Below are 27,788 nucleotides of genomic sequence, written 5' to 3'. Positions count from 1 at the left end.
AGGAAAGGTCTGTAATCCAGCTGCATGCATAGGCAGCACATCGCTGCTGATTCAACCTTCAGCCACCTCCTCTGCACATAACCCTGAAACAGACACAGATTCAAACTCGCTTCAGTTTATTAGTTGTGTTTCCCTAGACAATGTACAGCAGCAGCAGCCCTTATTCCAGAAGCCTGGAGGAGGCTGACCTAAAGAATTCTCTCCTTTTGGTTAATTCTCCAGCTTTCGTTATGTTAAGCTAAATTAAATACATTAAACCCATAGCTTCCTGCTTGCAGGGGGAACCACAAGTATTAGCTTCTAAAATCCACTGACCTGCTTAAGGAAAGGACTAAGACAGGCCTGTTGGAATCCCACAGCAGTGAGCCTGGAAGCCCGAGCATCCTTGTCAGAACCAGGTGGTGGTGTTACAGGTCAGCCCCTGGTGGGGAAAGGCTTTGAGGAGGCAAGCCAGCCTGAAAACCTTTCCTCACTTATCCCCCTTCTCTGCACAGGAGAGTTTTTTCACTCTTAGGCTGGCTCACCTGGAGTCAGTGTGACTAGGCTGGCCCTTCGACAGTCCCTCTGTACCAGAAAACTGCTGGGAAAGGTCGTAAACGCGCCATCCTGCTCTCCCAGCTGCAGGGAGGAGTGAAGTCTCTGCATTGGTGGGGAGCAGAGATCACAGAACAGGCTCATTTTGGCTCTTGCATCTCAAGTAGAATCTACAGGAGTTGAACCACAGATGCTAATGAAACGGGGATTTCTGTAAAGTCAGTCCCCCTCACCCAAAAGGATGTCAAACAATGCACATCATACACATTAGAAAACTAGACTGTATTTTCTCTCGGAACCTGTGTAATAATTCAAAGCAACATTCCACCTAGATAACTGGGAGAATGAAAGGGACATTAGAGTGGTAGAACCCTCACAAACAGAGAGGTGACATATGAGAAAAATCACTTGTCCTTATCCAAGCAGGTGGCCATGATGGGGTGGACTCTAGAGAGGGTCAGATAAAAGGATTCTCTTCTTGCAGGTGCTTATCAAAGGATTTTGGCATCAGCAAGCCCATCCCAGTCCAAGAGTGTAAGTTCCCTTTTCTGACAACACCCCCTGGCAGTGTCATTCCAGCTCACTCATCAGCAGCCCTGGGGCAGGTTTCTCTCAATAGCATAAGGATTTAAAACTGATATTTGAAAACTTTCAGCAAAACTAAAGTGATATCAGTTCAAAAGCTGCTTCAGAGAGTACAGAAATCATCACCCTCCTGGGATTACAAGGGTTTGGTGTGTGTATTTGGCAGAAGGCTAGTGCTGGTGAATGGTGCCAGATCAGCAATCATGGAGACTGAAATCCTTTGCTTATCCCCAGCACGAGCAGCACTGAAGTAAGCTACCCACATACACTGGAAAAAGAGTGTACCTAACCATGACCTGGAAGAATCCTTCTAGAGAGGAATTCAGATTCCATGGCCCAAGCAATCCTTGGCCTTGTATTGTCAACAAGGAGGGCAGATGGAGTGGTGGTTTCTGGGATATAGACATCTATTCACTAGGAACTGGATCCAGTCCCACCAATACATATTCAATGGTGGCCACTATATCACCAAACAGGAGCACTCTTCAGTTACTATAAGCCTGGGATGGATTTGAACCACTGCCTAGAGATGAAAAGCTCCATATATCCAATTAACAGTCCCCGGGCATCATCCAGTCCCCTCACAGAATTCATGTATTAATCCAGGCCATCTGAACTACAGTTCCCAAAGCCTTTCTGGTACCAACATGCTTGAATGTATTCAAAAAAGACGAATGATTGTATGAACCCCTGTTGGTGAATTCTGCTTTTCCAGTGTCAGCACCACTCCTTATGGCTTTTTATACAATTTTAGTTGCCTATGCAGCTATTCCACATCTCTATTCAAATACAGGAGACAGCAACATGTCCTTAACTAGCAGCAATTTGTAAAAAGTCTTGATTTCCATGGTTCACAATATTCTTCAGGGATGTTTTGCTCAGTCCTTACTCAGCCTCTTCACCATTCTCCTTCATCATGTAGAATGTCACAGCACAGGGCAGCTCCTCACCTGAGAGGATATCAGGAAGTAGGAAGAAGTAAAGCTGACTCCTCCAGAAAAAAAAACACATACGAAGAGCGATTATCAAATGTGTTCATTTTTAAAATACCATCTTGGAATGAAAACGGTCAGAGAAGCAAATCTGCCAGCTCACCGTATGTGATGCTCTCAGATCAGTGCTTCAACTTCATACGTGGACTTGCCACTGTGAGGATCCCCACCAGGGATGAGAGGAGGCCACAGAGCCCAATAACTCCTGGGTTGGTTTTGTAGATTCCCAGCTGGTTCAAAGGACTAGAGAGATCGCAAAGGTTCTTCACTGTGTCTAGCAACAAGGGAGGGTGTTTCCTCAGTGTGCGGTACAGCAGGAGGAGAAAGGGCTGCAACCCATCTGCATGGAAACTGAACAGGTCCTGATCTTGTTTGTCACATTGAGAAGAGTTCTCCTTCCTTGCCTTCTTCCTTTGAGCCTCCTGTTCCATCTGCCAGGAGATCTCATACAAATCCCTGGTCAAATTCATCAGCAGTGAATAGTAATAGCATTTGGTAGCCCAATTCCGCCACTTCTGCTTGTCAATGTCAGGGACGAGTCCAACACTCTTCACCCACAGGACTGTGTCACAGATGAAATACAGGACACGGCTGAGGTTGGAGGCTGTCAGGCAGAGACGGGGCACCAGGTCTGGTAGCTGAGTAGTTCTCCTGGCTGCTACCATGGCATGCACCATGTTGCCCAGTCTGAACACTGCAAGAGAACCCAGAGAAGTTAGTGTGGCTCACTCCCTGTAGGCTGCCATCCAGTTCTGCTTTTCAACAACTAATTGGTCTTCTGGGCCTCGTATATTTAAATATTGTCTTTTCATTTGAGGGTAACTTTGTATTTGCAGAAGCAAGAGGCTGGCAATAGTAGAGCCATGTATAGTAGACAGATACAATACAAGCTTCCCCCATATCGTTTGGTTGATGCACCTCAATACTCACTGGCAGCATCCCCTGCCATTCCAGTCTGGGACATCCACACAGCTCTGCCAATGCCCGCCTGTCTGTCGTGACCTAGAACACCCTCCACTACTCCAGTCCCATTCTGAGGTCTCTTCTGAACGGGTACTACCGATCATGCTAAGTTCTACGGTGTAAGTGAAAGATTGATACAGACAGACACTCTGCTGTAACCTGAAGAGGATGTAACCCAGCTTCTTGGAAGGAAGGTGCCAGTGTACCAATCCCATTGCACCCCTGAGCTACACCCTTTCTAAATTATTCTTGAGGGCTAATGATTCACAGTCTGACCAACTCAGAACAACACCTTTCCTCAGGCGCACATTTTTAGGGGAATTATGCTACAGCTAGTTCCCAGCCCACAGGTATCATATATTTCAGTTCACAGCATGGATTACAACAAGCTGGCTTCACTTACTCCACAGCATTGGCTCTGCCATGTGTATTTTGAGCAATACTAACCATACAACACAGCAGATAATAAAGTGAGTGCAAATGTGGTGGGGGAAGGGTGTATCTACTATTCCATGAGTATGCAAAATGAGGTCCTATGATCCGAGGCTGCATGGTAAGTTAACTACTTAAGAGCCGGCACAACTGGCATCTGCTTAGCTGGAATAAGCAATACGAAGAGGGACCATCCATCCAGATATGGAGTACTTACATTTGCGGCCAGAGCGCATGCTAGATTCCAACTCCTTGAGCTTCATTATCACCGTCTCTTTGTCAGCCTTATGCTTTAATAAATAGCTAAGCAACATGCATGTGTGTTGAATGGCTCTGGAATGGAAAAAATGAGGAAAATGGTTCACAGGACACAAGGACCAATCACGGGGCGGGGGGGGGGGGAGGGGGAGAAGAGAAAGGAACAATTTCTTCCCAAGTTAGGGACTCCCCATGGACCATAGCCATGCGACAGCACCGCGAGGTATAAAAATCACATGATATTACTTGTTAGCGTCAGCACTCTACAGCATGCAATGTGAGAAAAAACGCAAATACAGTGTGAACATGACAACGGGAGACCATGCAGCTGAGCAGCAAGCAGCCAATAAAGGGTTTTGTTGGGCACATTCGGTGGCAAGGTAAACAAATACTTCCTGAAATATCCACAGGCAAATAGTGCAAAAATGCTAGCTTGCAGCAAGGCTCTGGGTCTATGAAGGGACGAAGCCAGTGTCCCTGATGGAACAAGATGCAGAACAGTAGAATTTTTTTTTCCAGAGTCTGTTATTTGTATTGTGGCACCAGCAATCATTAAGCAGCAACAGATATCCACTGCAATAGGTAGAATATGGAGAGATCCCATGGAAGGGGTAAGCTTCATAAATCACCTAACCCACTGCTGAAACCCAGCCAACTCTGGTGTGGAACACAGGAGCTGTATGAGCACACACTAACATTGCACAATTTGGAATTGGAAGTAAAAATCAATGCCTCCAACTGAATCTGGTAGCTTACAAAGGAGAAAGACACAACTGAGTAAAGGAACTGAATTGAAACTGGGGGGAGTTTACAGAAGAACAATTAAGTAACTGGAGATGGATGGTGGCAGGCCGTTGGGGCAAACACCCCCTCACCCGGGGAAAGTACCCAGAGATCAGTAATAGCCACAGGCAGCAAGGACCTGACTTTTACTTTTCATCCAAAGGCTGGTAGCTCCTTGCTGCACAGCACCCCAGCACCGCACTGGGGTATTGGGTCAGCACTGACTGGGGGAGCTTGCCCCCTACTGAGCCCCCACACAGCACCCCAGCACCACGTGGGGTCAGCACTGAGTGGGGAGCAGGCCCCATACTGAGCCCCGCAGCACAGCACCCCCTGGCACCATGCTGGGGTCAGCACTGAGTGGGGGGAGCGTGCCCCATTCTGAATCCACACCCCACAGCACCCCCTGGCACCGCGCTGGGGTCAGCACTGAGTGGGGGGAGCGTGCCCCATTCTGAATCCACACCCCACAGCACCCCCTGGCACCGCGCTGGGGTCAGCACTGAGTGGGGGGAGTGTGCCCCATACTGAATCCGCACCCCACAGCACCCCCTGGCACCGCGCTGGGGTCAGCACTGAGTGGGGGGAGTGTGCCCAATACTGAGCCCCGCACCCCATAGCACCCCCTGGCACCGCGCTGGGGTCAGCATTGAGTGTGGGGAGCGTGCCCCATAGTGTGCCCCGCACCCCACAGCACCCCCTGGCACTGCGCTGGGGTCAGCACTGAGTGGGGGGAGTGTGCCCCATACTGAATCCGCACCCCATAGCACCCCCTGGCACCGCGCTGGGGTCAGCATTGAGTGTGGGGAGCGTGCCCCATAGTGTGCCCCGCACCCCACAGCACCCCCTGGCACCGCGCTGGGGTCAGCACTGAGTGGGGGGAGCGTGCCCCATACTGAGCCCCGCACCCCACCGCACCCCCTGGCACCGCGCTGGGGTACTGAGGTCAGGCGCCGGGTCAGGGCTGGCTGCGCGCAGGCCCCGGCAGTGGCTCCAGCACCGCAGAGAAATCCCCCCTCCCAGCGCTGTCAAGGGAGGCTCGGGTAAACCGCCCGCCCGGCTCGGGGCTGCAGGCGGGACCAGGCAGAGCTGCCGACACACCCCGGCCGCGGCAGGGGCCAAGTTCAACCCGAGCCCCCGGCCCCGCTCACCGGAAGAGCCGGTCCCGGCCCTGGGTCTGGTTGGTGAAGTTCACAAACGCCTCCATGCTGCCGCGGGGCAGAAGAGAAGCGAAGCCCGCGCAGCCTCCGGCCGTGCTCGAAACGCCGGGGCCGCTTCTTACCCCGCCCGCCGCCCGGGACACACAGACAGGCTCCGCCCCATGGAGCTGGGCCCGGAACCCTCCGCCGTGGGGCCTTGTCTCCACCCGGACCTAGCTCCGACTGGACCTAGCGCAGCAGTTACCACAGCAACCGATCAACGTTCGATTGCAGGTGAGTGAGGGGGAGGGGACTAATCACGGGGAGGTGTCCTCAGCAAGCTTCCCCCCCTTCCCAGGAATGGGGACCCCCCCCTCAGCAGCACCTCCGAGTGAATGGTTATCCCCAACATGGGAATGGGGATCCCCTCAGCCACACCCTCCCCAGAAGTGGGGATCTCCTCAGCAATAGCCCATCCCCATGAACAGGGCGAATTAATTCCAGGAGACCCCCTGAAAATCCAGTGGCTGGGTCTCCCAGCTTTGAAAATTAAACCTTGCAGTAAGACTCAGCACTTACCCCAGAATCACCTGGTCTTCAGGGTCACATCAAAGCCTGACTCTCATTTATCTATCTCCCCCACTCTCTATCCCTTGACATGCCCTTCATTATAGAAGACATCATGGATCCTGATTTGTACCTAAGCAGTTCTAGTTGTTTTGTCTAGGGCCTACTATCTGCTCCCAGGCTTGTTTGTGGGGTGGTAAATGGCAACCCTGCAGTTGCCAGCTCACACACGCTGGCCGCTCACCCCACTTTCTCTGTATGAGTAGTTGAGTCAAGATGGCCTGCAGCCCTGAGCCAAATAAATCTACACAGCACCCGTTTATCTGTGGACATTTTAGAACTCCTCCAGCATCATCACTGCCTGCGGCAGAGTGGAAAAAGCTTGCATAACTTAGGGCGTGGGCTCTCAGCCTGTAGGTGTTTGGCTAAGGTAGCAGCAAAGCACATGCAAGCTCAACGGGGTCTGTGCTCATTTATTAAAAACAAACAGCTCTTAAGCCTTGTCTTCACTGCTAAAAAGGTGCATTTTTTACCATAAAAATGGGGTACTAACATCCCTGAACTGTCCTGAGGTAAAAACACAGTGAAGATCAGGCACTTCAGTTTTGCTGTGAGGTAAACTCACTGAGGTCAGCACTACATCTCATCTAGTGTGCCTTGTGTTAAAACTAAAGTACCTTGTCTTCACTGTGTTTTTACCTTGGGATAGATAGTTCATGCACATTAATTACCCTGAAGGAAAAACATCTGCTTTAGCAGTGAAGACAAGGCCATAGAAGAAAACACGAGCATGCCCAAGGTGTTTGGGTTTGATTAAAGTCCATGTATTATGATCCCATAGTACTGTGCTAGCAGCCTTCAGTTTACAGGGCAGGAAACTCTTCCATTTGCAACATCTGTGTACAGCTCTCTGTAACTTTGCAGGACAATGACTCTTTTGTGCTGGATTTTTTTAAGCTTTTTTTTCAGCCCAAAGGGGAAATTTTGGTACAGTTCCATTTGGCCCTTTCTGAGTTGTGTCAGTAGGAAATGTTTTGTTTTCCAAGTGTCATTTTAGACGATATTTCTGTGCTCTGATCATTGTGGTAAAGTCCCAAAGCCACCTATCAGGTCTGGAGCTTCATTGTACTAGGCACTGTACAAACATCTAGGAAGTCACAGGCCCTGTCGGTTAATTTAAGAGCTTCTAACTTGCCATAAGCTTAGTTCACATTGACACAGGCCTTTGACTAGTGCGAAGAAACATGGTTTAGAAATAAATAAAGTTTTAAGCAGTTTGAAAAGTTTTCCTTTGAAACAAATCATATCTTTGACTTTCTCCAGGCTGGGTCAGCAGGGAGACAGGCAAAAACCAGTCTACCTGTATCCTAACTGATCTGTAACACCACACCTAAAACTTGTATAACTAGCTGTGCATTTTAGATGTCTAATCACCTGTGTACTTAACCTGCATATATCCACGTGGATAGTATTCACATGGCACAGCACTGAGCTGTAGAGGAGACCATGGGAAGACAATGAGGAAAGCAGAAGTGAGTCCTACAAAATAGATATAGTCATTTCTCCATATAAAGATAGGAAGCTTCCTTCTTTGTTATAGCTAGTTCCTAAGTATTATCATCTGTTTCCTCCCATTATCTCAAGGATCTATTTACTGTAGGATTTCCTGGGTCTCTCCATCTACTGTGACTACTGTGTAGGGCACCTGTGTTGTCATCACACCAGGGAAGACAGAAAGATGCCAGTATATATCCGGAAACATCCCCTGGAGATCCCTCCACCTTCTGAAAAGGACTGGATTAAGAAGGATGAGGAAGAAAATTTCTTCCTGCAGGATCCCGATCAAATCTTTGATTCACTGCCTCAGCCTTTCCGGATGATCAATAAATTGGTGACCCTAGTATTCGAGCAGGCCTGGGAAATCATTGAGAAAAAGGAGGCACTTCGAGAGGCACAGACACTGAAGGTCCAGCCCAAGTTGTACCTGCCCACAGCTGAATTCCAGGTACCGAGACCCTTCATAGCACAGCTGCCACCTGTCATTGCAACAGTTTGTCGAGGCAGTGTCAGTTTAGTTCCTTTTGCTTTCTTCTTCCATTGTCACCCCTCTGCCCATTTAAATTCCCGAGACGCCATTAGCATTTCCCTCGCTTTCAGTGTCATTCCACAAGGCTACAGCTCTAAGCTTGCTCATCTGAGAAGTACAGGACATGGCCCATTTCAGAACCCATCACACCCTCCTGAAAGAGGCGAGGTGGTATTAAATCATGTCAGGCTCACCCTCTGCTTTTCTACGCCAGACTGACCCTACCCCCTGCTTATTCTGGAGAGGTTGATGAGTCTGTTGCTATCATATGGACAAACTCAACTGCGTTTTAAAAATAATACTTTAGAAATTGTGTAGAGCAACACTGAATGCAGCTGCATGGTGCCCAGGGACTGTGTGGGCTTCCTGAGGAGAATGTCTGCACTTGCTCCGCTCTCCCTGTGGGGGTAGCGGGGTGTGGGAAAGCTCTAGTGCTGCTGAACAGTGCCTGGAGATTGAAGGCTTCTGTTTATCCCTAGCACTGGCGGTGACAGGGCAAGCTTCCCTTTAAGAAGTTCCTCACCCTTGATATTGGTGGGATCTTTCTGAAATTGGAGCTAGACTTCATGCCCTAGTGAAGGTCATAGGATTTCGCTGGCAAATGGCTGGTATAGCTGATCAGTCCCCCTGTCAGGGGGTGGCGGGGCAGGGTCATGTTCTCTTCTGCTTTGTTTTTTATCTCTGCAGGTGATGGGAAGAACCAACTGCCTTGCAGCCTCTGGACAGCATGTCTTTGTTGGGCTCTCCACAGGGCTTGCAGTTTTCAGCATGCCCAACTGTAAGCGGGTCTGTGCTTGGGAGTCAGCCAAGCTAGAGATTTGTGCCATCCGTACCTCCAACCTTGGCAATGAGACTCACCTTCTCATTACTGTGGATGAGATGGGTAGGTGCCCCATGAGCTTCCTCAAGTCCCACATGGGGAGAACTCTGAGGACAAGTTTGCACCATGATGGAATGGAGGTGGTGGGGGAAGTGGCATCTACTCAGTAGAAAAGAGCTAAAGCAGGGTGGAAGTAAGCATGAGTAACACATTTCTGAGAGGGTCCTGCAAATAATGGGGACTAGTCAACAGACTTCAGAGAGGGGGTGGCCCCATAGCTAGTGCCCTCCCTGTGGCGCAACAGAGATTGGTCACATGGGGGAAGCAGCACACTCAGCGCCTCTCACATTCTGTAGCAATACCCTGAGTCAGTCAAGGAGTAATGTTGCTGGGCTTCAAGGCGGAGGCTTTCATCCAGCCCTTCCACTTCAGGGACAGTCAGTGTGCTGCAGTGTGGAGGTTAGGCTGAGGAGAAAAGATGTCAGCTCCATATTGAGTCCAGTGGCCTTACCATGATACTAGTGTATGCAGCAGTCCCAGAAGGGTCCATTGGCTTCTGGTTGAGTCCAACACTAATGAAGTTGGCTTCAGTTCTCTTTCCATTAGAGAGAAGATCTGAGCAAATCCCCTTGGAGCACAGGCCATCTCCATGTTGGACTTGTGACTAATGTGGCCACCCCAGGGCGTGCGTGGGGGGGAGGACGTGTGAAATCCCATGTCCTGGGTGCTGGTGTAACACCCCTAGCAAGACAGATGCATAGATGCTTTCCAACTTCTGAGCATCGCTGCACTGACTCCAATAGCTGAAAAGTGCATGAAAATGCCTGGGGCTCCCACCCACCTCCCCCTTTCCCATTTGAAGCTCTGTTTCCTTGGGGAGGAGGGCTGGATGCAGGTCTCTCTGCTTATGTCTACACTGCAGCTAGCAGCAAGCCTCCCAGTAAGCAGACAGACCTCACGCTAGTGGGGCTCAAGCTAGCACTGTAAAAATAGCAGTGTGGATGAGGCAGCAGGAGTAGCAGCTCAGACTAGCCACCCGAACTTAGAGCCAGGGGGTCAGGCAGGCTTGGACTTGGCCAAGTTGCCAACTGCCATCTATGCCACAACGTCCACACTGCTATTTTTAGCATGGTAGCCGAAGTGGAGCTAGCATAAGTCTGTCTGCCCAGGCTGGGGAGCACACTCCCACTGCAGCGTCTGTATTCCCTCTGGCTGCGGCCATCAGCACTGCTCTGTGTGTCACTAGACAGCAAGCTGCGGCCGAGTCTTCTGAGAGCCACAGAAGGCACCTAGTCCTAGTGCTGTTACTGCACCCTCCAAAGGAGCTGAGCTGCGCCCCTCACTCTCTTCCCACCCACTTCTTGCCTCTGTTTTTCTCTTCCAGGACTTGCCCGTCTCTTTTATTTTTACAAAGACAGCCTGCTGCTCATTAAAGTCCTAAACGAAGTGGTAAGTCCTGTGTGTGTGTGCCATGGGCACTGAGGCGAAAGTTTCTGTGTAATAAATAATCATGGTTACTAACAGCACCCAGGAAACATGTGGCTAAGGGCAGCAGCTGGAATGGAGATCAGAGGTCCTGGTAGCTGGATCAGTGGTGCATAACTCACCTGTAATCCCCTTTGAACCCGCATTATCCCTGGTACAGACCCCAGGTTATGCCCAGAATCTCCTCTGAGATGTCAAAATCCCAGAGTACATCAGCATTCAGCAACAAACTAACTCAACACTAAAGAAGCCTGTCTTCAAAAATGTGGAGTCTGACTCTGGCGGACAGGGCCAGAGTGACTCAGGCACAGGGGTGGGGGGGCTCTGGGCTGAAGGGGCTCAGGCAGAGGGGCTCTGGGCTGGGGGGGCTTGGGCCAAGGGGTAGGGGAGCTGGGGGGGCTAGGGCAGAGGGGTGGGGTGGGGGGGCTCTGGGCTGGAGGGGGGGGCTGGGCTGGAGGGAGCTCTAGGCTGGGGCACAATTTGTACTTGTTTCCCCTCTTTAGCTTGTTGAAAAGCTTCTCGGCCCTCCCAAGCCACCCACAGGGGGCTGGGCCTCGGGCTATAGCTGCATGTCAAGACTTTGGGGACTCTGGCCACCCGGCAGGTCCTTGGCCCCCCTCCCCTTCTGTGCGCTGCACACCTCCTTTGTGACAAACCCCACAGGGCAGCAGGGCGTCCCATTGTTGCCATCCCTGGCTTCAGAGAATCCCTCAGGCTGGGCAACAGGCACACGGACCCTGCAGGCATGCTCTCTGCAAACACCCCCACTGCCCAAGGCCAGCCTTACATGGATCACAGACACCCTGGACGCCCCATGGCCAAAGGAACGAGCCTTTGCTCAGGCTTTGGGAAGAGCCTCTCTGGGCTGAAGGCTCCCCACTGAGGGCCAAAACCATAAGTGGCTGTAGAGATTCCTGTCCCAGTCTTCAAGGCCCTGCCCCGTCTACCCCCTGCCAGTCTGTGCTCTCAACTCTCTCTGCCTTTATCACCTTTGCTTTGCCCATGCCACTGCTTCCTTCTTGCCTTTCTCCCATGCTCCTCCCCCTGTGGAAGATACATTCTGCACCTGCTGGTGCGCGTGAGTGGCCTTCAAGGGTAGCCCAATGCAGAGCCCGCTGCACTAAGCCGGTGGAGGCCTGACTCTGATGAGGTGTGGAGCTGAAGAAAATGGACACAACAGTTTAGCCCAATGCGCACAGAAAAAGGCACCTCTGGCCTCCAGCCCTACCTGAGAATCCTGGAGCACTGTGAGGTGCAGGAGCAAACCCCCAAGAACAAGGGCATCTTCTCCTCCCCTCCTGCTCCTACACCAACCCTCTGCACATGGAACGTTCTTCCCAGACCTGTTCCCGGGGCGCCTGCCTCTTTTCAGTCAAATTCCCAGGTCCATTAGCAATAAGGGCACACCACAGCAAGCATCACTGTCCCTTTTCAGCAGCCCCAGCCTTTTCTGATGCTGGCATGCCTTTCTTTGGCAGGAAGAGATCAGCAAGAGAAACACCTGTGTGGAGGCGGAGCTCTCCCAGGGGGGCGATTATGCAGGCATCCTGCTGCAAGGCAAGTCCTGTTGGGATCCAGGAAGTGTATCAGATGCTGGCTGTCCTGCTTCAATGGGTGGGGCCTGCAGCTCATGGAGCTTTGTAAAACTTACTCACCAGTCTAGGGAGCATCCTCTGGGATTCCCCAGTGCCCTCCTCAGTCACCCCAACGTGTCCCTCCAGCCAAGGAGGGCTGACACTTCTCCCTTTCATCTGCCAAAGGCCCGGCAGGGACCCAGCCCGTGCGGCCAGCTAATCCTGGAAGGCAGCTCGCTCTGGGGCTGGTCAGTGGTGCCTCTGGGTCTACCAGACAGGCCATTCAAAGCAAAGCAGACTCTCTCCTCCTGCTCTAATCACCAACCCCAGCTCCTCAACCCTGTCCCCAGGCCCCACATTTACACTGGGAGCATATGGGCCTGTATACTGAGAGGCTCTCTGCTCTGACACAGGCTGGAGAACTGCACAGAGAGGCTCTTCCTGAACCTGCTGCAGCAAACAACCCTTGCCAAAGCACAGGGGTTTCCTCGTCACAATTCTAGTCTCAGAGCAGTGAGAGCCACGTGAATGCCCTCTTCTGCCCCAGCAGGGTCTTTGTGCCCCACAAAGGGGCTCTGGTGGAACCTTGAGGGCTAGAAAAGGAGGACATGTGAAACCCCACAGGCAGCCAATAGGAGACCACTTTGCAACATGACCCAGTGAGTATAGCTCCAGTCCCTAGATCAGCATCCCCGACACGGGGCTTTGTGGGAATATGAGCTGGGGGATCCTACATTTGAAAGGGAACCCTAATCCCATTCTTGAGGGTACATAACAGCAGCGTCCTCTTGCCTGAGAGACCTTTTCTCCTCCTTTCCAATTGCTCAATGCAGTTTCCCAATGCAGGCAGCACAGAGGCTTGGCTGGAGATCTACCGATTGCCTAAGGATTCCTGGCTGAAGGAGACAGACCACGCCCAGGCAGCTGCAGTAGTGTCATCTTTCAGAGAGAGGAGGTTCAGCCAGGCGTCGACGGTGCAAAATGTTTTTCTTTCCTACCGAGATATCTTCTGTCTTGCCCTTTCACCTCCATCTCTTTCCATAGCCCTTGTTCTCACAGCGCCACCAGGCTGAGCGGGTTTGTCAGCACACTGATGGGGAAGAAAGTGGGGACATTGTCACCCAACCCAAATTTCACAAACCCCTCGTATTGTTGGGCCACTATTGTCATCCACAGGACAAGTTTTCCAAGGAGGTTCCTCGAGATCAGAGGCCAGAATTCAATGTGCTCCCCTCCCCATAAGTATTGCCCCCAACTGGGGAGGCATCCAGTGCAGGGTGGTTTCTCAGGCAGCCATTTCTACCCCCTGAAATGCCCTTCATATTGGCAGAATGGCCAAAAAGGGCCTTAGTGTAACTGAGAATTGGGTGAGGTATCTCCAAGTATGAGTCAGGGAAGCTGATCCTCCAGTCTGGGCTTCTTTGAATTGGCTTCATTTTTCAGTCCCATGCCAAAGAGAAGACCTGGCTGTGTGTCAGAGCCCCACTTGCTCAGGTGGAGAAGGGGATGCTCTGGATTACCATGGTCAGCTTGTATGAACTAACCACAGCCTCTTTCATTTTCCTTGGCAGAAAAGTCTGGAACTGCCGGGAGAGGGCTCTGCAGAAACGGTAACCAAGGCCTGAGTGAGAACTTACCAAGCTCTCCAGGAAGATTATAGCTGTTGAGTTGGTGGCTGCATTTTGAACCCCCTGCATCCCACCTTTTGGGGAGGAGCACCAGGAATCTGGGTCACACTCTTTGTTCTAAGCATCCAGTAGATCCATTCCAGTGTTCACCTGGGCTAGTCCCCGCCAGACCCGAGATCAGCAGAGGCTGGCCTTGCCATTTAACAGGAGTTGCTCTTCAGCACTGACAGGCCAGCTCCCCGCCCCCAATGACTCAGACCCAAGGCAAATGAACATCTAACATTCCCTTCTCTACTGCTCCAAATACTCATGTCAAGAACTCCCCTTCGCCCTTGCATACACCTAGGTCCTCAGTCTCACTAATCCCCATGCAGGTACCTAGCCACGTCTCTGTGCAAGGACCAGTGCTGAGGGCAGGAAGCTGATGCTGGCCTCCTGCTTGTGGCAAGTGTCCGATTCCCCATTCCCAACCAAGCAGAGGGGATTCTACCCCATCACAGGTCCCTTGAAGCCCACACTGGTTCTTGTACTCAGCAGCAATCTGAGTATCCCTCACCTCTGATCCACTCTCACTGGAGCCTGAAGACATCACATACTGTTCCCAGGACCATGCTGTATCCGGGGACCTTTGGGGAGGGATCTTTAATGGTAGTTAGGGTACCCTAAAGGGTAGGGTATTTGGAGCACTGGGTGATGGGGCATCTGGGGAAGAGCTGAGGGTGGAGCGCTAATGCAAGCAGGATCCCATGGGGCTGTGCATGTTTCCCTTCTGATGGAAGCTCTGGCTCCCTCAGGCCCATGGGGCATGGCCTACATAGTGGACACAGTGACAGTGGTAGCAGCATGCTGGGAGGGGAACTCTGCAAACCCTTCCTGGGAGGAGGGTTTGATTCCCAGGGGAACAATTCTGCAGGTGTTCAGCTGTGACAACTTCGTTGTTGGTAGCATGAGGCAGCATAGGCCACAGAGCAGCTCCTGGAAGTGCCCGTGCTCAGGGTGACTGTCTCTTCCGTTGCAGGAATCACCTATGTCTGCAAACAGAGTTGAAACTAAGCTGAGTCCCCCAGTGCTGCTGCTGAAGGTCAGGTCACCCAAACCTCTGACAGGTCAGGTCCCTTCTCTCGGGCCCTTTGTTTGTGGTGGGGAAGTGGGAATTTACTCAAGTCTGGTTAAATAATAATGGTTGTGTCTCTCTGCATATTTCTCTCTCTCTTTGGGTGCTTGTATGTGTCTGTCTCTTTGTGTTTCTCTCTGTGTGAGTGGCTGGATGGCAACATAAAGATCAAAACTTACAGTAAAATGCCCACTGGCTCCACCCTGCCCCTTGCCTGTGGCTCATCTCTGATCCTGGAGTGGGACTCGCTGCTTACTTAGCTGGTAGTATCCCAGCTGCATTAGTGATGCATCACCTCTATTAATGATTATTATGTATATTACAGTGGTGCCCAAAGGCCCCACCCGTGACCAAGGCTCTATGGTAGTGGGGTACGGCACACACACATGCAGATATGATCCCTACCCCATGGAGCTTTGAATCTCGTCCTCTTGCTTACTGCCTGGTCTTCGTGGCCTTTCCTCTCCTCCACCCTTATTCTTACCAAAAGCAGTGCCAGGCCCAGCCTGGCTGTCCGAGCCCACATGATCCCTATCCAACACCAGCTATACAGGGGTAGAACAGCTGATCAGAGAGACGAGCACAGAGGGAGGCAGCCTGGGGTTTAGGCCCTTTCCCCAGGGATAGGTGAGGCAGAAAGCAGCCACCATTGCTTTTGTAAAAGGAGCTGGCTCCTGGCCATGGACCTGGGCCTTATGCTAGGTCAAAGGCCTGTGAGAGGTGCTTCCACCCAAAGGAGGAGAATGGACTCAAGTCTCCCACCTCCATGATGGTATGACCCTACATGAAAGGGGAAGGGTTACCCCTCCCCCAAGAGCTTTCGTAGATCTCAATGGATTCTGCTTCTTCTGGGTCTCTCTCCCCCCCCTTGGTGTTCACGATCCAGGAAGCACTTTTAAAAGCCCTTTGGAGGCCTTGATGAAGACTGATGATGGCAGTGTGATCGGCTTGGGACAGAATCACGTGATCAAAGACTACCAATGGGAACAGCAGGACGCAATCTTTCGCAGCACTTTCCAAAAGCATCTGGAGAGAGAAAGTGAGCCTGACAACAAGGAGGAGAAACCCAGGTGAGAGGGATGCAGGAGTGCAGCTCCAAACCTTGCATGCTGGCATTTCAGCCCAGGGATTCACAGGAGTTGCCAGCACACACCCCCATCTCCAGGGAACTTCCCAACTGTTACTCTGAACTGGGGCCCAAGACGTTGGCTCCCTGGTCCCAAGCCATTAGGGTATAGCCACAGCCACTCCTGATCATGTTGAATTGCCCTGTTTATCAAGGTATTTCCATAGCATGTATTTATTATCCCTTCGTTTCTCAGCCATGCTGTGTTTCATTTTCTCCTGCCCGGCCGGATACTGCAGATCGGACCTGAAATCAAAGCACAGCCAGGTAATATAAAGCGGATAGACAGAATGCATAATTAACCTGTGGAACTTACTGCTGCAGGATATTGAGTTTCAAACTAGATCAGGCACTGTTATGACAAAGAATAGCATCTGCAAAGACATAAGCCCGGATGAAAATGATAAGGGCTATCAATCCTCATGCACTAGGCACATGTAAAATGCTAGCTGGGTTCATAAGAACTTGCCCCATGGTCTGTTACTGCACAAGAGAAGATTTATATCCTCTGCAGCATCTGACATTGGTCACCCTGGGAGGGAGGATGCGGGACTAGAGGGATGATTGGCTACTTTCTTGTGGCCCTAACCAAAGCAGGGTGAAGTGGGCACTGCCATAGGCCAGGAAGTGCTGTGAGTGGGCCAAGGGCAACAGGTGTCATTGCTTACTGCCTTCCTCTGGTTCATGATTCAGCGGTGAAGCTCTCTGTCCGTGTCCAGCCGTCTCTTTGTTTATAATTTAGCAGCCACAGAAACTGCTGCAACAGATGTTCTCAATCGGTGATGCATGGAGAACTGGCTCTCTTTCTTCTTCCCAGATGAGAGAAACAGGGCGGGAGGGAGGAAGAGAAGAGCAGAAGGTGCCCATGAGGTTAATTGTCCCTTGTGAAGAAAAGTTCTTATTGCACTAAAGAAGCCCCAAATCCATAAATGCTTTCCCCCAGTACTCTGTCAGAGGGATGCTCTGGGTTTACGAATGACAGAGAGTCAGGGCCAGGTGATGGGGAATGGGAGGGGCGATCTCCTGAGACAATCTCCCTGTTAATATGTGGCTCCCACTGTGGACACATTTGAGCACGCCCCGTGCTCCTGACTGGCTGAGTCACTGTGGCAGCTTGGCTGCTGTGGATACAGTAAAAGAAACAGCCTTCCTCTTGCTGAACTAACTGGTGTCACCAGCATTTTAACCAGCAGTTCCCGTCCTCAGGCAGGCCAGCAAGTGGCACCAGTGCATTAGCCTGCCATCTTTGTGTCAACGTCTCATCACTCAAACCAGCTGTGTGGCCCAGACCCCAAGGAAGTTGTCATAGGTCAGGTGCCTGCTGCTCTCAATATATGCTGGCACTGGGGGGCATGGCTATTGAAGGTAGAAGGGCATAGTTCTCACACCATTGCACAGCAAATCTCTCTCTCCAAACACGTCTATGTCCCCAGTGGGTTTGGGTTGATTGGGCTTCCTGCTGCCTGGACCACCTCTTGTAATGGGGATTGCCAGGTGTGGGGGAGAAGCTGTTGGGGGGAGGGGGTGACATAGGCAGTCAGAACAGACAGGCAGGGAAAGAAATATCACCAAGAATAAGAACTTTTGTTCTGTTTCAGGCTCTGAATGAGCAACTCCAAGGGATGCGGAGCCCAGACAAGTTTCTCCAGTGTGCTGATGCAGCTGGCACAGGAGACTTCTCTGTGTAGCTCAGATTCCCGCAACTCCTGGGACTGTTTTTAGGGGAAGCAACCCAGGCTTTCGAGCTGCCCACTCCCCTCTCCTTTCTCTGATCTCCCTCTTCCAGACGTGCCCACTGGCATCACTGTGCATTGGAAAGGAAGCCACAATCTCTGCCTGTATTTACTCACCCGGCCATCAAAGGAGAAAACGGGTAAGAAGCGAAAGGATGGGGGGCAGGAGGGTTCTTATTTTCAAACTTCTGCTGTAGATTTCAAAAGAAAGTGGTTTGTACTAAAAGGCTTTTCCCTTTAACCCTGCACTGGCAGGAGATCTTCTGACCTTTCCCAATAGGGCCCCCTTAGATCTTCCTGACCTGAAAAAGGCCCCCACGGTCAGGCTGACATTTCCCAGAGGGCACGGCCCCTGACTTTTTCCATACCTTTTGCCCTGGTAGGGCACCGTATGTTTGTCCCCATGCAGCTCAGTCTCCCACAGCCTCAGCATTTCTGATTCAGTCATTCATAGCAACCAGCAGTGAGCTCACAGCAGGGAGGGAAACTGGGTCTGACCTGAGAGTGCTTCCACCCTGCCCAGGTAGGAGGAAGAGGCTTAAGGGCTAAAAGTCTAATGACACCAGGAAGGGGATTGTTCTCCCAGATAAGCTGGGATGGGAACCCTGTAAAGGCAGCATCCTTAGCCCCATGGCTGGGGGGCAGGGAGTACTTCATTTCACTCTCGGTTGGCCAATGTTGAGAGGGGGTTGAGCCAGTTTTCATTAGCTAGAAGAAGTGAGACATAGGAGAGGAGAGGAACTGGCCCCATGGCTTACATTTCTCCATTAGGTCAGGGTGGCAGCTGGATGGTGAGGATTTCCAGATGGACAGTGTCCCAAGTGAGGCCACTGCAGGAGGCAGCTCCTGACCTGTACCCACTGTACTCAGCCCCAGAAGGCTGACACACACCAGGGGCTGATGTGGAGGGATGGGGATGGGGACTCCCCTTCTCCCTGAAGATAAGGCTCAGCTGTTCAGAGGCCATGCTTCTCCCTCCAGATGCTGAGCTAAAACCTGACACTGTCTGGCCATGTGCTGCTCCAATCATCTGCTCAGCTGTCACCTCCTGCTCCTCTTACATGGCTCTGGCATGTGAAGATGGGATGATAACGGTGTGGGACAGAAGTCTAGGTGAGCTCTCCCATTGCTGGAATTGTTGGGGACTTGGGGGTCTGGATGTGCAAGCTCTGGATCACAGAGGGGTTTTCAAGAACATTTTCCAAAAAAACCTGCAGGCTTGCTTGTTTCCTAGCCACAGGTGGCCAAACATCCCAGGTGGCCTTAGCTGAGTAGCAGAGTCTGTCATGTCACATGGCCCGAGTTTTCAGGGGCCAGGTCCAGTTCTGACAGAACTATCCCCTGTCCTGCAAGAGGACAGTGAAACCAAAATGCCTTTGGGGCTGGCCCACAGTTATGTTTGCAGCAGCTTAAGCTCCCAGTCCCCTGCTTGGATGGTTTTGGGACATTCCCCCATCTGGACGACGTAGCCTCACGCTATTTGTGGGGCTGAAGCAGTGTCACTACATCCTGACAGTCTGATTCCCGATGACAAGTTCACAGCATCACCGGGCTGTGATGCAATGACTCTCCCAGAGCAAAGTTCAAGAGCGTGCCCTATTCTGTACTTGGGCCGGTCCTTTGACTGCACCAGAGCAGGCCACAGTCCCACCCAAATCCATTGGTGATGCAGTGTGAGCAGGCTGTGATACTGCACCGCTACATGGCAACGTAAAGTTTGGGTCCCTCGGGCCAAAGCTGAGAAGGTGGCAACCCTGCCATGCTGCACCATAGCCAGGAGGACTGCAAGCAAAATGAGCCCAAAACAGAACCTGGCCCAGTTCCTAGCTAAGCCAATAAGATTGAGTCATGCTCAACTTCCTTCCCATACAAGTCACTAGCTATCTATGGTACTAACAGAGGTGCCCATTAATTCAGCATGGGTGGGGTGGAACCATGCTGAGCTTCCCTCACATGGAGGTCACCTCCTTGGAGCCAGGCTGTCTCTCTCTCAGGTGGAGGCCAGATTCAGTGCTGGCCCCTGTAACTCCAAACTGCTGTTTGTTCCTGACTGTTGGATGCTTGTGCCTTTCCCAGGGTTTCCGCTAGCTGTGACTGCCCTTCCAGAGGGATGTCTCAGCCGCACCATCCACTTCCTGCAGACATCTACAGCCCCAACGGACCAGCTGCCTAGGCCCAAAGTGCAGCTTCTGGTGCTGTGTACGGATGGGTCTCTCCACCTGGTTATAATATCAGGGCCCAGAGAGTCCAGGACCGTGCTTCTGGCAGACAGGTGAGGTGGGTTCTGCTAGGCCAAAGGGAGGTTGGTCACAGGCTAGATAAATTGTCTCAGTGGCGTGGTGGGGGTTCCCCTTGCTAGAAGAGAGTTGTAAACACTTTCCCTCCCCTTGGGAGACCTCACCACTGTCTTTGGGGAGGCAGGAAGCCACCCAGCAAACTCCCCCACCCCATTATCAGTACCAAACACTCAACCTTAGCAGCAACAGTCACTTTGTTTAGCAATACACAATCACAGTCCTTCAGGCATGGATCGGGGCATCTCCTTCCCTCTGAGCTCTGGCTGATGCTGATGCGCAGTGAGACACGAGCTCATGAGACCACAGGCTCAGGCTGCCCTTTGGCCTGTCCCTACAGCCCTGCCTGGAGCCATATCTCAGCCGGCATTGTCCCTGCAGTAGCCACCGTGAGGTGTTGCTGGTGCCTGCTTGGCCTTCTTCCAGGAGAGCTTGGAACAGAAGTTGGGGTGGAATTCCCTGACTTGTGCCTGCCTAACTCCCGTTTGCTCCTGCTCCTGCCAATCTGAGCTTTGATGGTAGGGCCAGCTCCCAGTTTGCTGCTCTCAGAAGGGCAGCATTTGGCCTAAATCCCCTGTGAACCCCTGAGTCATGCAGTGCAGCTCTCGCTCTCCTGGCTCCTCAAAGTGCTGCGTCTGCACTCAAGCAGCATCCTAAGGGTGGGTTTATTTTACAGGTCGGAGGACCCAGATCAGACCATCAGTGCAGTAGCACCGATTCCAGCCTTACCTGGTGCAGTGAGTGTTGCAAGTCACCCCCTCTAGGGCCCGGTGTCCTCTGAAGTGCATGACTGTACAGTAGGGCCTGGGGGCACAGCACTAGCAGCTGGCCTCAGTCACCAAGCACTGAGGTGAGGCCTGAGTGGCAGCACCCCCAGGAAATCCCAGAGGTGTGGAGAGGTCACAAGGCAAGTCCAGCCCAACCCAGTTATAAACTACAGGTGGAATGTGGAGCCCTGTGACCAGCGGAGATGGACAGCCATTTCCAAACAGGCACCAGGACCTTGTGGAAAATAAAGGGTTAAAAGCATCTGGCCGGAGCCAGCCCTAGTGCAGCAAGCAGTGCTCTGCTGTTGCACCTCAATCCTGACCCACAGCGTTTTTGCTCTTGCAGCCCTGGGTTCTCCACACAGCTCCGGCCCATGCTCCTCATTTCCGGTCTGCAGGGTTCCTGCATCCCGCTAAGGCTTTCAGGGCTCTCTCTCCTGCCCCAGACCCAGCCCAAGGAAACGGGGATGGCCCTGCAAGTGCTCTCCATGCAGCTTCTGTGCCCTGCTGCTATTTCAGGTGCTGGTGTTCTCCTGGGATGGCACAGTGTGCCTCACAGACACTGCCGCGCCACGGCCTGTTTGCCACTTCATCACCCCACCCTCTCACACAGTAGCATCGCCCTGGCAACCGGTGTTTACCGTGGATACCACGAACCACCGCCTGCTCCTCCGAGGTAGGGAGTCTGGCACAGAAGGTAACGGGTGGAGAGAACTACCTGCTACCATGCACTCCTGTCACAGGTGGGAGGGGAAAGGGGGCCCTGGGTCTCCAGCTCCTGGAGTGGTTTCAAGCTAGCAAGTCCTAGGAGGCAGAAGGGTCAACTCACAATATGAAATGGGGGTGGGGTCTCCCCATGTGGCTGCCAGATCTGCACAAGCTGCCCTGGACGCTAGGCCGATTAGCATTGTTGTGCAGCATCTGTGCGCCGGTATCTGTCTGCACGCTGGCCCCCCTGAAAGCTGCTCACAAGTCGTACGCTGGCCTTTCAGTGCCTCCTACTGGTGAGAGGCAGCAGGACTTGCATGGAGCAGCAGGGACTGAAAGCTTCGAACATCATTGCTGGGGCCATGGGGACTGCAGTGTGCGTCCCATGCTTCAATCACTGTACAGGCTGAACTGGGCCAAGGTAACAGGCTGAGTAGACTGGCTGCCTCCCCTTTCCCTGAAGCTGGTCTCCTGGAGAAGAGGGTACTGGTGCTGCTAGGATGAAATTTTTGGTTGACTCTGAGTGCTTGTATCATTCCCCGTCAGCTGGTGCAGGAGTCCTCAGCCTTACTCATAGGGTGGGCAAGATGCTAGTTGAGGGAATGTTTTCTAGACATCTTCCGTCCTACTTGCCATCAGTTGGTTGCACCGCTCTTCCTGTTAGCCATCGCCTGGCCCCTCCTCCCTCCCATTTGTGATCTTAGAACATCCCTTCTGATAGTTTCTCAGGTAGCCCACTGCTGCAAGTAACACTCGGAAAGTACTGATGTATTAGTAGCTTCTCTAGGGTGATGTAGCAGCTGGGAACACTGGGGAGGAGGAGTGCATAGCCACGTGCATAGCCAACTCTTTGCCAGCCCCATGTGCTGCACAGGCCATGATGCGAGAACATCCATGCTGGTGGATTTCTAGCAGAACCCACTCCAGACCTTGGCCTGTGTGGCCAGCTGGTGGCTCAGGACTGTTTGGTCATTCGTGGTGATCGCTGCTCTAAATGAGGCCATTCGGGTCTTCCCCAGCTGAGTAGCTTGACATCAGAGCAGCCTTGAGAACAGTGTACGCAGATTGGTGCAGCCAGCTCCATGGTAGCCTTGGGTCACTCTTGGCCCCCTGTGATGGTTCTGCAGAATGTGCATCCTACATGTCCTCTCCTCTGGCACACAGGGGATGAGCAGCAGCAGCAGGCTGGTCCCCAGACCCAGACCAAAGACAAGCAAAGCTCCATCTTCCTTTTTAATTTTGATTCCTACCTGTCCATGGAAGTTTTCCCAGCAGTACCGGAGCCTCCTCCTGAGTCCTTGCAGCACTTGCCATGGGTCGAGAGATGTGACATTTTCCTCCGTGACAGGTAAGCTTTTCCCACCAGGAAGTCTGCAGTTTTGGAAGCTGGAACTTGGCTCACACTCCTGGTAGGGCAGGTCCTGCCCTAGACCACAAAGGGCCCAGTGAGGTTCCAGAATGGCCTGAGGCGGGATTGTGTGGATTGTGATGATTTGTTCTTACGTATCACTGGGGTGAGACTGGAATAAACTCTGGGCTATACAGGGGGAGCTGGGTCTGTGCCAAAGAGCAGACAGACACTCCACCTCAAGCATCCAGCTCTGCCCCTGGGGACACTGCTCTGGGCATAGCAAGGGAGAGACTGTGGATTTCTCCAGATGATTCTGTTTCCCCATGCACACAATTGCAGGGCAGACTCCTCCTTTACTGAACATACACAGTAGGTTTCTCTGCTTGAATAGGAGCTATTGCATCTTTGATTCAGGCTACATTAACTCCACCTGCTAGGCAGAGACTTTGCTATCTCATATTGTCACTAGATGGCAGTGTTACATCATTTACTGGATGACCTGTGTCTTGAGCTGTTACTTTTGGAAGACTGTCTGATCCAAGTCAGTGGGAATCCTTCATTGACTTCAGTGGGCTTTGGATCAGGCCTTACGTTTGAGAGGCTGAAGCCTAGTGGTGGGGGTGGGGGGAAATGGCCTAGCAGGTTTCTGTTACCTAACACCTTTCTCTCTTCTCCTTCTAGGCCTGAGCCAGGAGAGTGGCAGGCTAGCTCAGGGCACAGAGAGCCTTTCATCCCTAGCACCAGCTCAGAAATGCCTCCCCTTTCCATAGATCTGTCCCAAGGAAAAGCCTTTCCAGCCTGCAGCGTTCTACTATTTAAATTGGCGACCCCTTAGCCCATTGCTCTGACAGAGCTCAAATCACCAACCACAGAAGGACAAGTTTGTAGCAGACCTTAGTTTAGTCCATAGCAGGTACACATGCAGCACCCTGATTTGTGCTCACACAGGCTATCGGATGAGACCACAAAATGGGGGGGCAGCTTGGCTGCTGACATTCTAGCAGCCCATCTCAGTGTCCTGAATGGCACATGAAGAGGTGTCTGGCTGTTCTAGATCTCGGTCTGCACTGGAGGTGGTGGTGGTCAATTCGCACGGATTTATTTGTAATTGGTTTGGTAGAGCCCAGAGGGCTCAGGGACGGGGAAAAAACAAAGTCTGAGCCCCTGCCTTCTCTTTCTTAGGCTGCAGCGCCTGCCAGGACTCAGCCAGCAGGTACCCAAGTGCTGGAGCCAGCTGCGGAAGCATGCAGCCGCCCTGCAGAGGGAGAGCCGGAAGAAGTGATGGGGGCAGGAGGAGCTATAGTTAAGATCAACTTCACAGCCCTGGGTTGGCAGTAGGCCCACAAGCCTGGCCTAGCATTGGCATTTTAACAGCAAACTATTTATTTTAACTGACTAATCTCCACCTCAAGGCAGCTCAGCCCACTAACTGACTTTCCCACCTCTTACCCAAGCCCACTGATCAGCCCATGCCAGCAGGGAGCAGAGCCTCCTCCCCTCATTCATCAAGGGTACTTGCACCATGTTGGGGGCATTCTGATAGCAGTGTCTGCTCATCACAGGGAGGGACCCAGCAGCCCAGACAGTTGAGCTAGAGAAGGTGCAGTGCAGCTTTGAGTCCCACATGGACGTGGAAAGTCCAAGCCTAAGCAGCAGCTTCATGCATGCAGTTAGATCCGCATCCCTCCCTTTCAGTAAAGGACTTCACACTGTCCGTCCATCCGTCCGTCCGTCTGTCTGTGGTGCTTCAGAGGCTTGGCCCTGAAGTGGGATTGCTCTTCTATCCCATCAGCTTTGGGGCTCCCCACATGCTCATCCCCTTGCATTTTAACCAGCCTGGTGCCTGGGGATGGGAGAGAATAGGACAGTGAATGTAGATGGACAAAGGCACCATTGTCCCACATGGTACTGGTGGCCTTTAGCAGCAACAGGGAATCCAGATGTTCCCCTGAATCATAAGCTTTATTGACCAAGGATGGGCCAACACAGTGTTAGAGGCCTATGCTGGCACTGGTCATGCCTCTAGATGCTTCTTCCAGCCAGTATCACTTCTCTACCCAAACCCCATGTGAGGAAAGTGTTGCTCTCCATCTGGATCTTCAGTCAGCCCAATGAGATCTACCCATTTATCTAGGTCCTTGGCACTGTGGTATCTGGACCCCTGCCATGGGGAAGGGATGAGGAAGAACAGAAGAGAGCGGGAAGGCCTGAGAGAGATGGGAGGGAGAAGCAGAACAGTGCTGCGGGTTGGTTTGATTTCTAGTCTCGCCTACTTGCAGCCACACTAATCCTGCCATCTAAGCTGGGAACTATACAGAGCAAAGTCATTATTCCCGGACAGGGAAAGGGAGTGCCTGCAGCCCACAGAGCTGCCTCTGTGACACTCCTGGGTCTGAGAGGGTGTAGGAGTAAGATACTGGACTTGAGTCCCATGTGATAATGGAGAAATACTGACCACCTTTGGCCAGGAAAGTCAGACTCCGTTCCCAGCAGTCCATGGAGGTGCTAGTTATTGGTAGGACATATGGGGTTGGGCACTGCCCTCAAAAGCTACCTCCGCTGTTACTTTCTCAGGATTGTAACTTCCACACTAGGCCTTGCTGGATACCCAGAGCCAGGCAAACCTGGTGGTGCTCAGGATTTGTTCCTGTTTGATCACCAATTCTGCCTGGACCCAGCAGCTGCTCCTTGAGGAATCAATAAGAAGACTGAGTCATTCTGGACCCGAGAGGCTGCTAAAGGATTCCTGGGGGCTGCATGGGTCGGGGAGAGCTAGAACCACACTCACCCACCCTGCGGGTTGCTTAGAAGCAGATGTTAAGAGCAGCAGCATCAGGCTCTGTGTTTGTTAGATGACTCCACTGAGCAGCAGAGGGAGCTCAGAGAATGTGTTTTTGGTTTGAGCTGATCTATGGCTCAGGTCTGCATTCCTTGTGTACCTGCAACTCCAAATGACTTCAGCAGGCTTTGAATCAATCAGTCCTTAGTTCTGGGGGTACGTTTGCCAAAAGGCTGAGGCCCAGCCTACGTAAGCTGGAGGCACAATGCCATCACTGGGGCACAAGGAACAAGCACAAACTGCAGCTGCGAAGGAGAGCTTGCCCCTTGGGAAAGTCAGCCCTTAATAATTTAGCACTAGACAGTGCCACTGCTGCCTCCTTGTGGTCAGCTGTTGTCACTAGAACAGTGGGCTGCAGACTGCTGAATGCTTTGACTTTCAGTAAGCAATCTTCCCCTTTGGAGGCAGGTGGCAGATCTGGGGAGAAGAGACCAACATCCTCCAGGGATCTGCGACAGCAGGCAGGGCAGCAGTCACTGGGTTGCAGTCAGGTTCAAATCCCACAGGCTTTCCTCAAGTAGTTCGCCCTCTGACTTCAAACCGGGGTGTTTTGCCCAAGTGAGGACCAAGCCATTTTGCCATGAACGTTTGTGGCCTTTGTGACCTATGGGAGTACCATGCAATGGCTAGTAGGGCCCATTTCATCTATGGGGAATTCCCCAGGAAGGTGGCAATAAAGCAGCACATTAATGGTTGACTTTTTAGGCCCAGCTTTGTCATAAATTACATCTGTGGCTGGTTCCCGGACTCTGCACAGAGATTGTGACTCAACAGCAGACATCCTTCTGCTCCTAGTGCTATTCAGCTTGCATATGCTTCTAGTTACAATGCATCTTAAGCGTATGTGTCTCTTTACCAAAGACTTGAGCTCAGACCCTCAAGGGTATTTAGGCACCCACCTCCAACTGAAACCAAAAGTTTGTGCTTAAAAGCCTTTAAAATGTAGCCCTTGGGTCTGATCTTTTAAACACCACCAAAATGTGATTCTCATGACCACGGTAGTCCTGTTGGCTTCCAGGAGTCAGCAGCAAAGGGTGGTGCCTCAGATCATTATACAGAAGCTAGGAGAGAAGCCCAGCCTCGACAGAACGGGCCAAGATAGCAGAATGCTCTTGCAAATGCAGGAATATAAACCCTAGCCCCGTATAGAACTCTTCCCTATGAATCTCCCCTATATTAGCAGCTTGTAACTGTTTGCATGATAGGCTGCCTCTAGTGGCTAATTTAACACCCCCAGATATTAGTTTTCCAAACCTCAAAGGCTCAGCATAGAATAAGCGATGGTCACATAAACACCACCCTATACCGGAAACCTACTGACTGCTATGCCTATCTACATGCCTCCAGCTTTCATCTGGACCACACCACATGATCCATTGTTGACAGCCAAGCTCTACGATACAACCGCATTTGCTCCAACCCCTCAGACAGAGACAAACACCTACAAGATCTCTATCAAGCATTCTTAAAACTACAATACCCACCTGCTGAAGTGAAGAAACAGATTGACAGAGCCAGAAGAGTACCCAGAAGTTACCTACTACAGGACAGGACCAACAAAGAAAATAACAGAACACCACTAGCCATCACCTTCAGCCCCCAACTAAAACCTCTCCAACGCATCATCAAGGATCTACAACCTATCCTGAAGGACGACCCAACACTCTCACAGATCTTGGCAGACAGGCCAGTCCTTGTTTACAGACAGCCCCCCCAACCGGAAGCAAATACTCACCAGCAACCACACACCACACAACAAAACCACTAACCCAGGAACCTATCCTTGCAACAAAGCCCCTTGCCAACTCTGTCCACATATCTATTCAGGGGACACCATCATAGGGCCTAATCACATCAGCCACACTATCAGAAGCTCGTTCACCTGCACATCTACCAATGTGATATATGCCATCATGTGCCAGCAATGCCCCTCTGCCACGTATATTGGTCAAACTGGACAGTCTCTACGTAAAAGAATAAATGGACACAAATCAGACGTCAAGAATTATA

General features: G+C 51.9%; 3 protein-coding genes across 8 annotated transcripts in view; 1 reads left to right on the top strand and 2 right to left on the bottom strand.

The window, feature by feature from the left end:
- PLIN1 (perilipin 1) overlaps positions 1-12,086 on the bottom strand; it is a 30,697-nt gene extending 18,611 nt beyond the window's left edge. The window contains exon 1 of one of the 3 annotated variants that reach the window (XM_037910307.2): positions 11,873-12,086. The gene's annotated coding sequence lies outside the window, so the exon portion shown is untranslated. Of the gene's footprint in view, positions 1-524; positions 645-11,872 lie in introns of those variants that run through there. The other 2 variants (XM_043524681.1, XM_037910304.2) reach the window with 2 other exon arrangements.
- PEX11A (peroxisomal biogenesis factor 11 alpha) lies at positions 100-5,832 on the bottom strand. Of its 2 annotated transcripts, XM_027829115.3 has the most exons (4): positions 5,699-5,832; positions 3,724-3,839; positions 2,215-2,805; positions 100-2,110 (listed from the first exon to the last, which is right to left on the bottom strand). In XM_027829115.3, the coding sequence occupies exons 1-3, from the start codon at positions 5,752-5,754 to the stop codon at positions 2,234-2,236; spliced, it is 744 nt and encodes a 247-aa protein (XP_027684916.2). In that variant the 5' UTR covers positions 5,755-5,832; the 3' UTR covers positions 100-2,110; positions 2,215-2,233. The 2 variants fall into 2 exon arrangements, with proteins under 2 accessions (XP_027684916.2, XP_037766238.1); XM_037910310.2 differs by having other exon boundaries at positions 100-2,805.
- WDR93 (WD repeat domain 93) lies at positions 5,820-27,772 on the top strand. 3 transcript variants are annotated; one of them, XM_043524680.1, is made up of 18 exons: positions 5,820-5,980; positions 7,898-8,258; positions 9,027-9,222; positions 10,544-10,608; positions 12,123-12,201; positions 13,065-13,192; positions 13,790-13,828; positions 14,865-14,952; positions 15,847-16,030; positions 16,283-16,353; positions 17,873-17,959; positions 18,801-18,932; positions 19,896-20,091; positions 20,790-20,850; positions 21,400-21,556; positions 22,753-22,936; positions 24,122-24,241; positions 25,074-27,172. In XM_043524680.1, the coding sequence occupies exons 2-17, from the start codon at positions 7,992-7,994 to the stop codon at positions 24,219-24,221; spliced, it is 2,034 nt and encodes a 677-aa protein (XP_043380615.1). In that variant the 5' UTR covers positions 5,820-5,980; positions 7,898-7,991; the 3' UTR covers positions 24,222-24,241; positions 25,074-27,172. The 3 variants fall into 3 exon arrangements, with proteins under 3 accessions (XP_043380615.1, XP_037766230.1, XP_027684912.2); XM_037910302.2 differs by having other exon boundaries at positions 27,126-27,158; XM_027829111.3 differs by having other exon boundaries at positions 24,122-27,772.
- The last annotated feature ends 16 nt before the right edge of the window (positions 27,773-27,788 follow it).

The sequence above is a fragment of the Chelonia mydas genome, chromosome 10 (genome assembly GCF_015237465.2).
Source record: "Chelonia mydas isolate rCheMyd1 chromosome 10, rCheMyd1.pri.v2, whole genome shotgun sequence".
In the NCBI taxonomy this organism is placed as follows: Eukaryota; Metazoa; Chordata; order Testudines; family Cheloniidae; genus Chelonia; species Chelonia mydas.
Note: the sequence above shows the minus strand (reverse complement) of the source record. Positions and strands in the feature narration are given on the sequence as shown.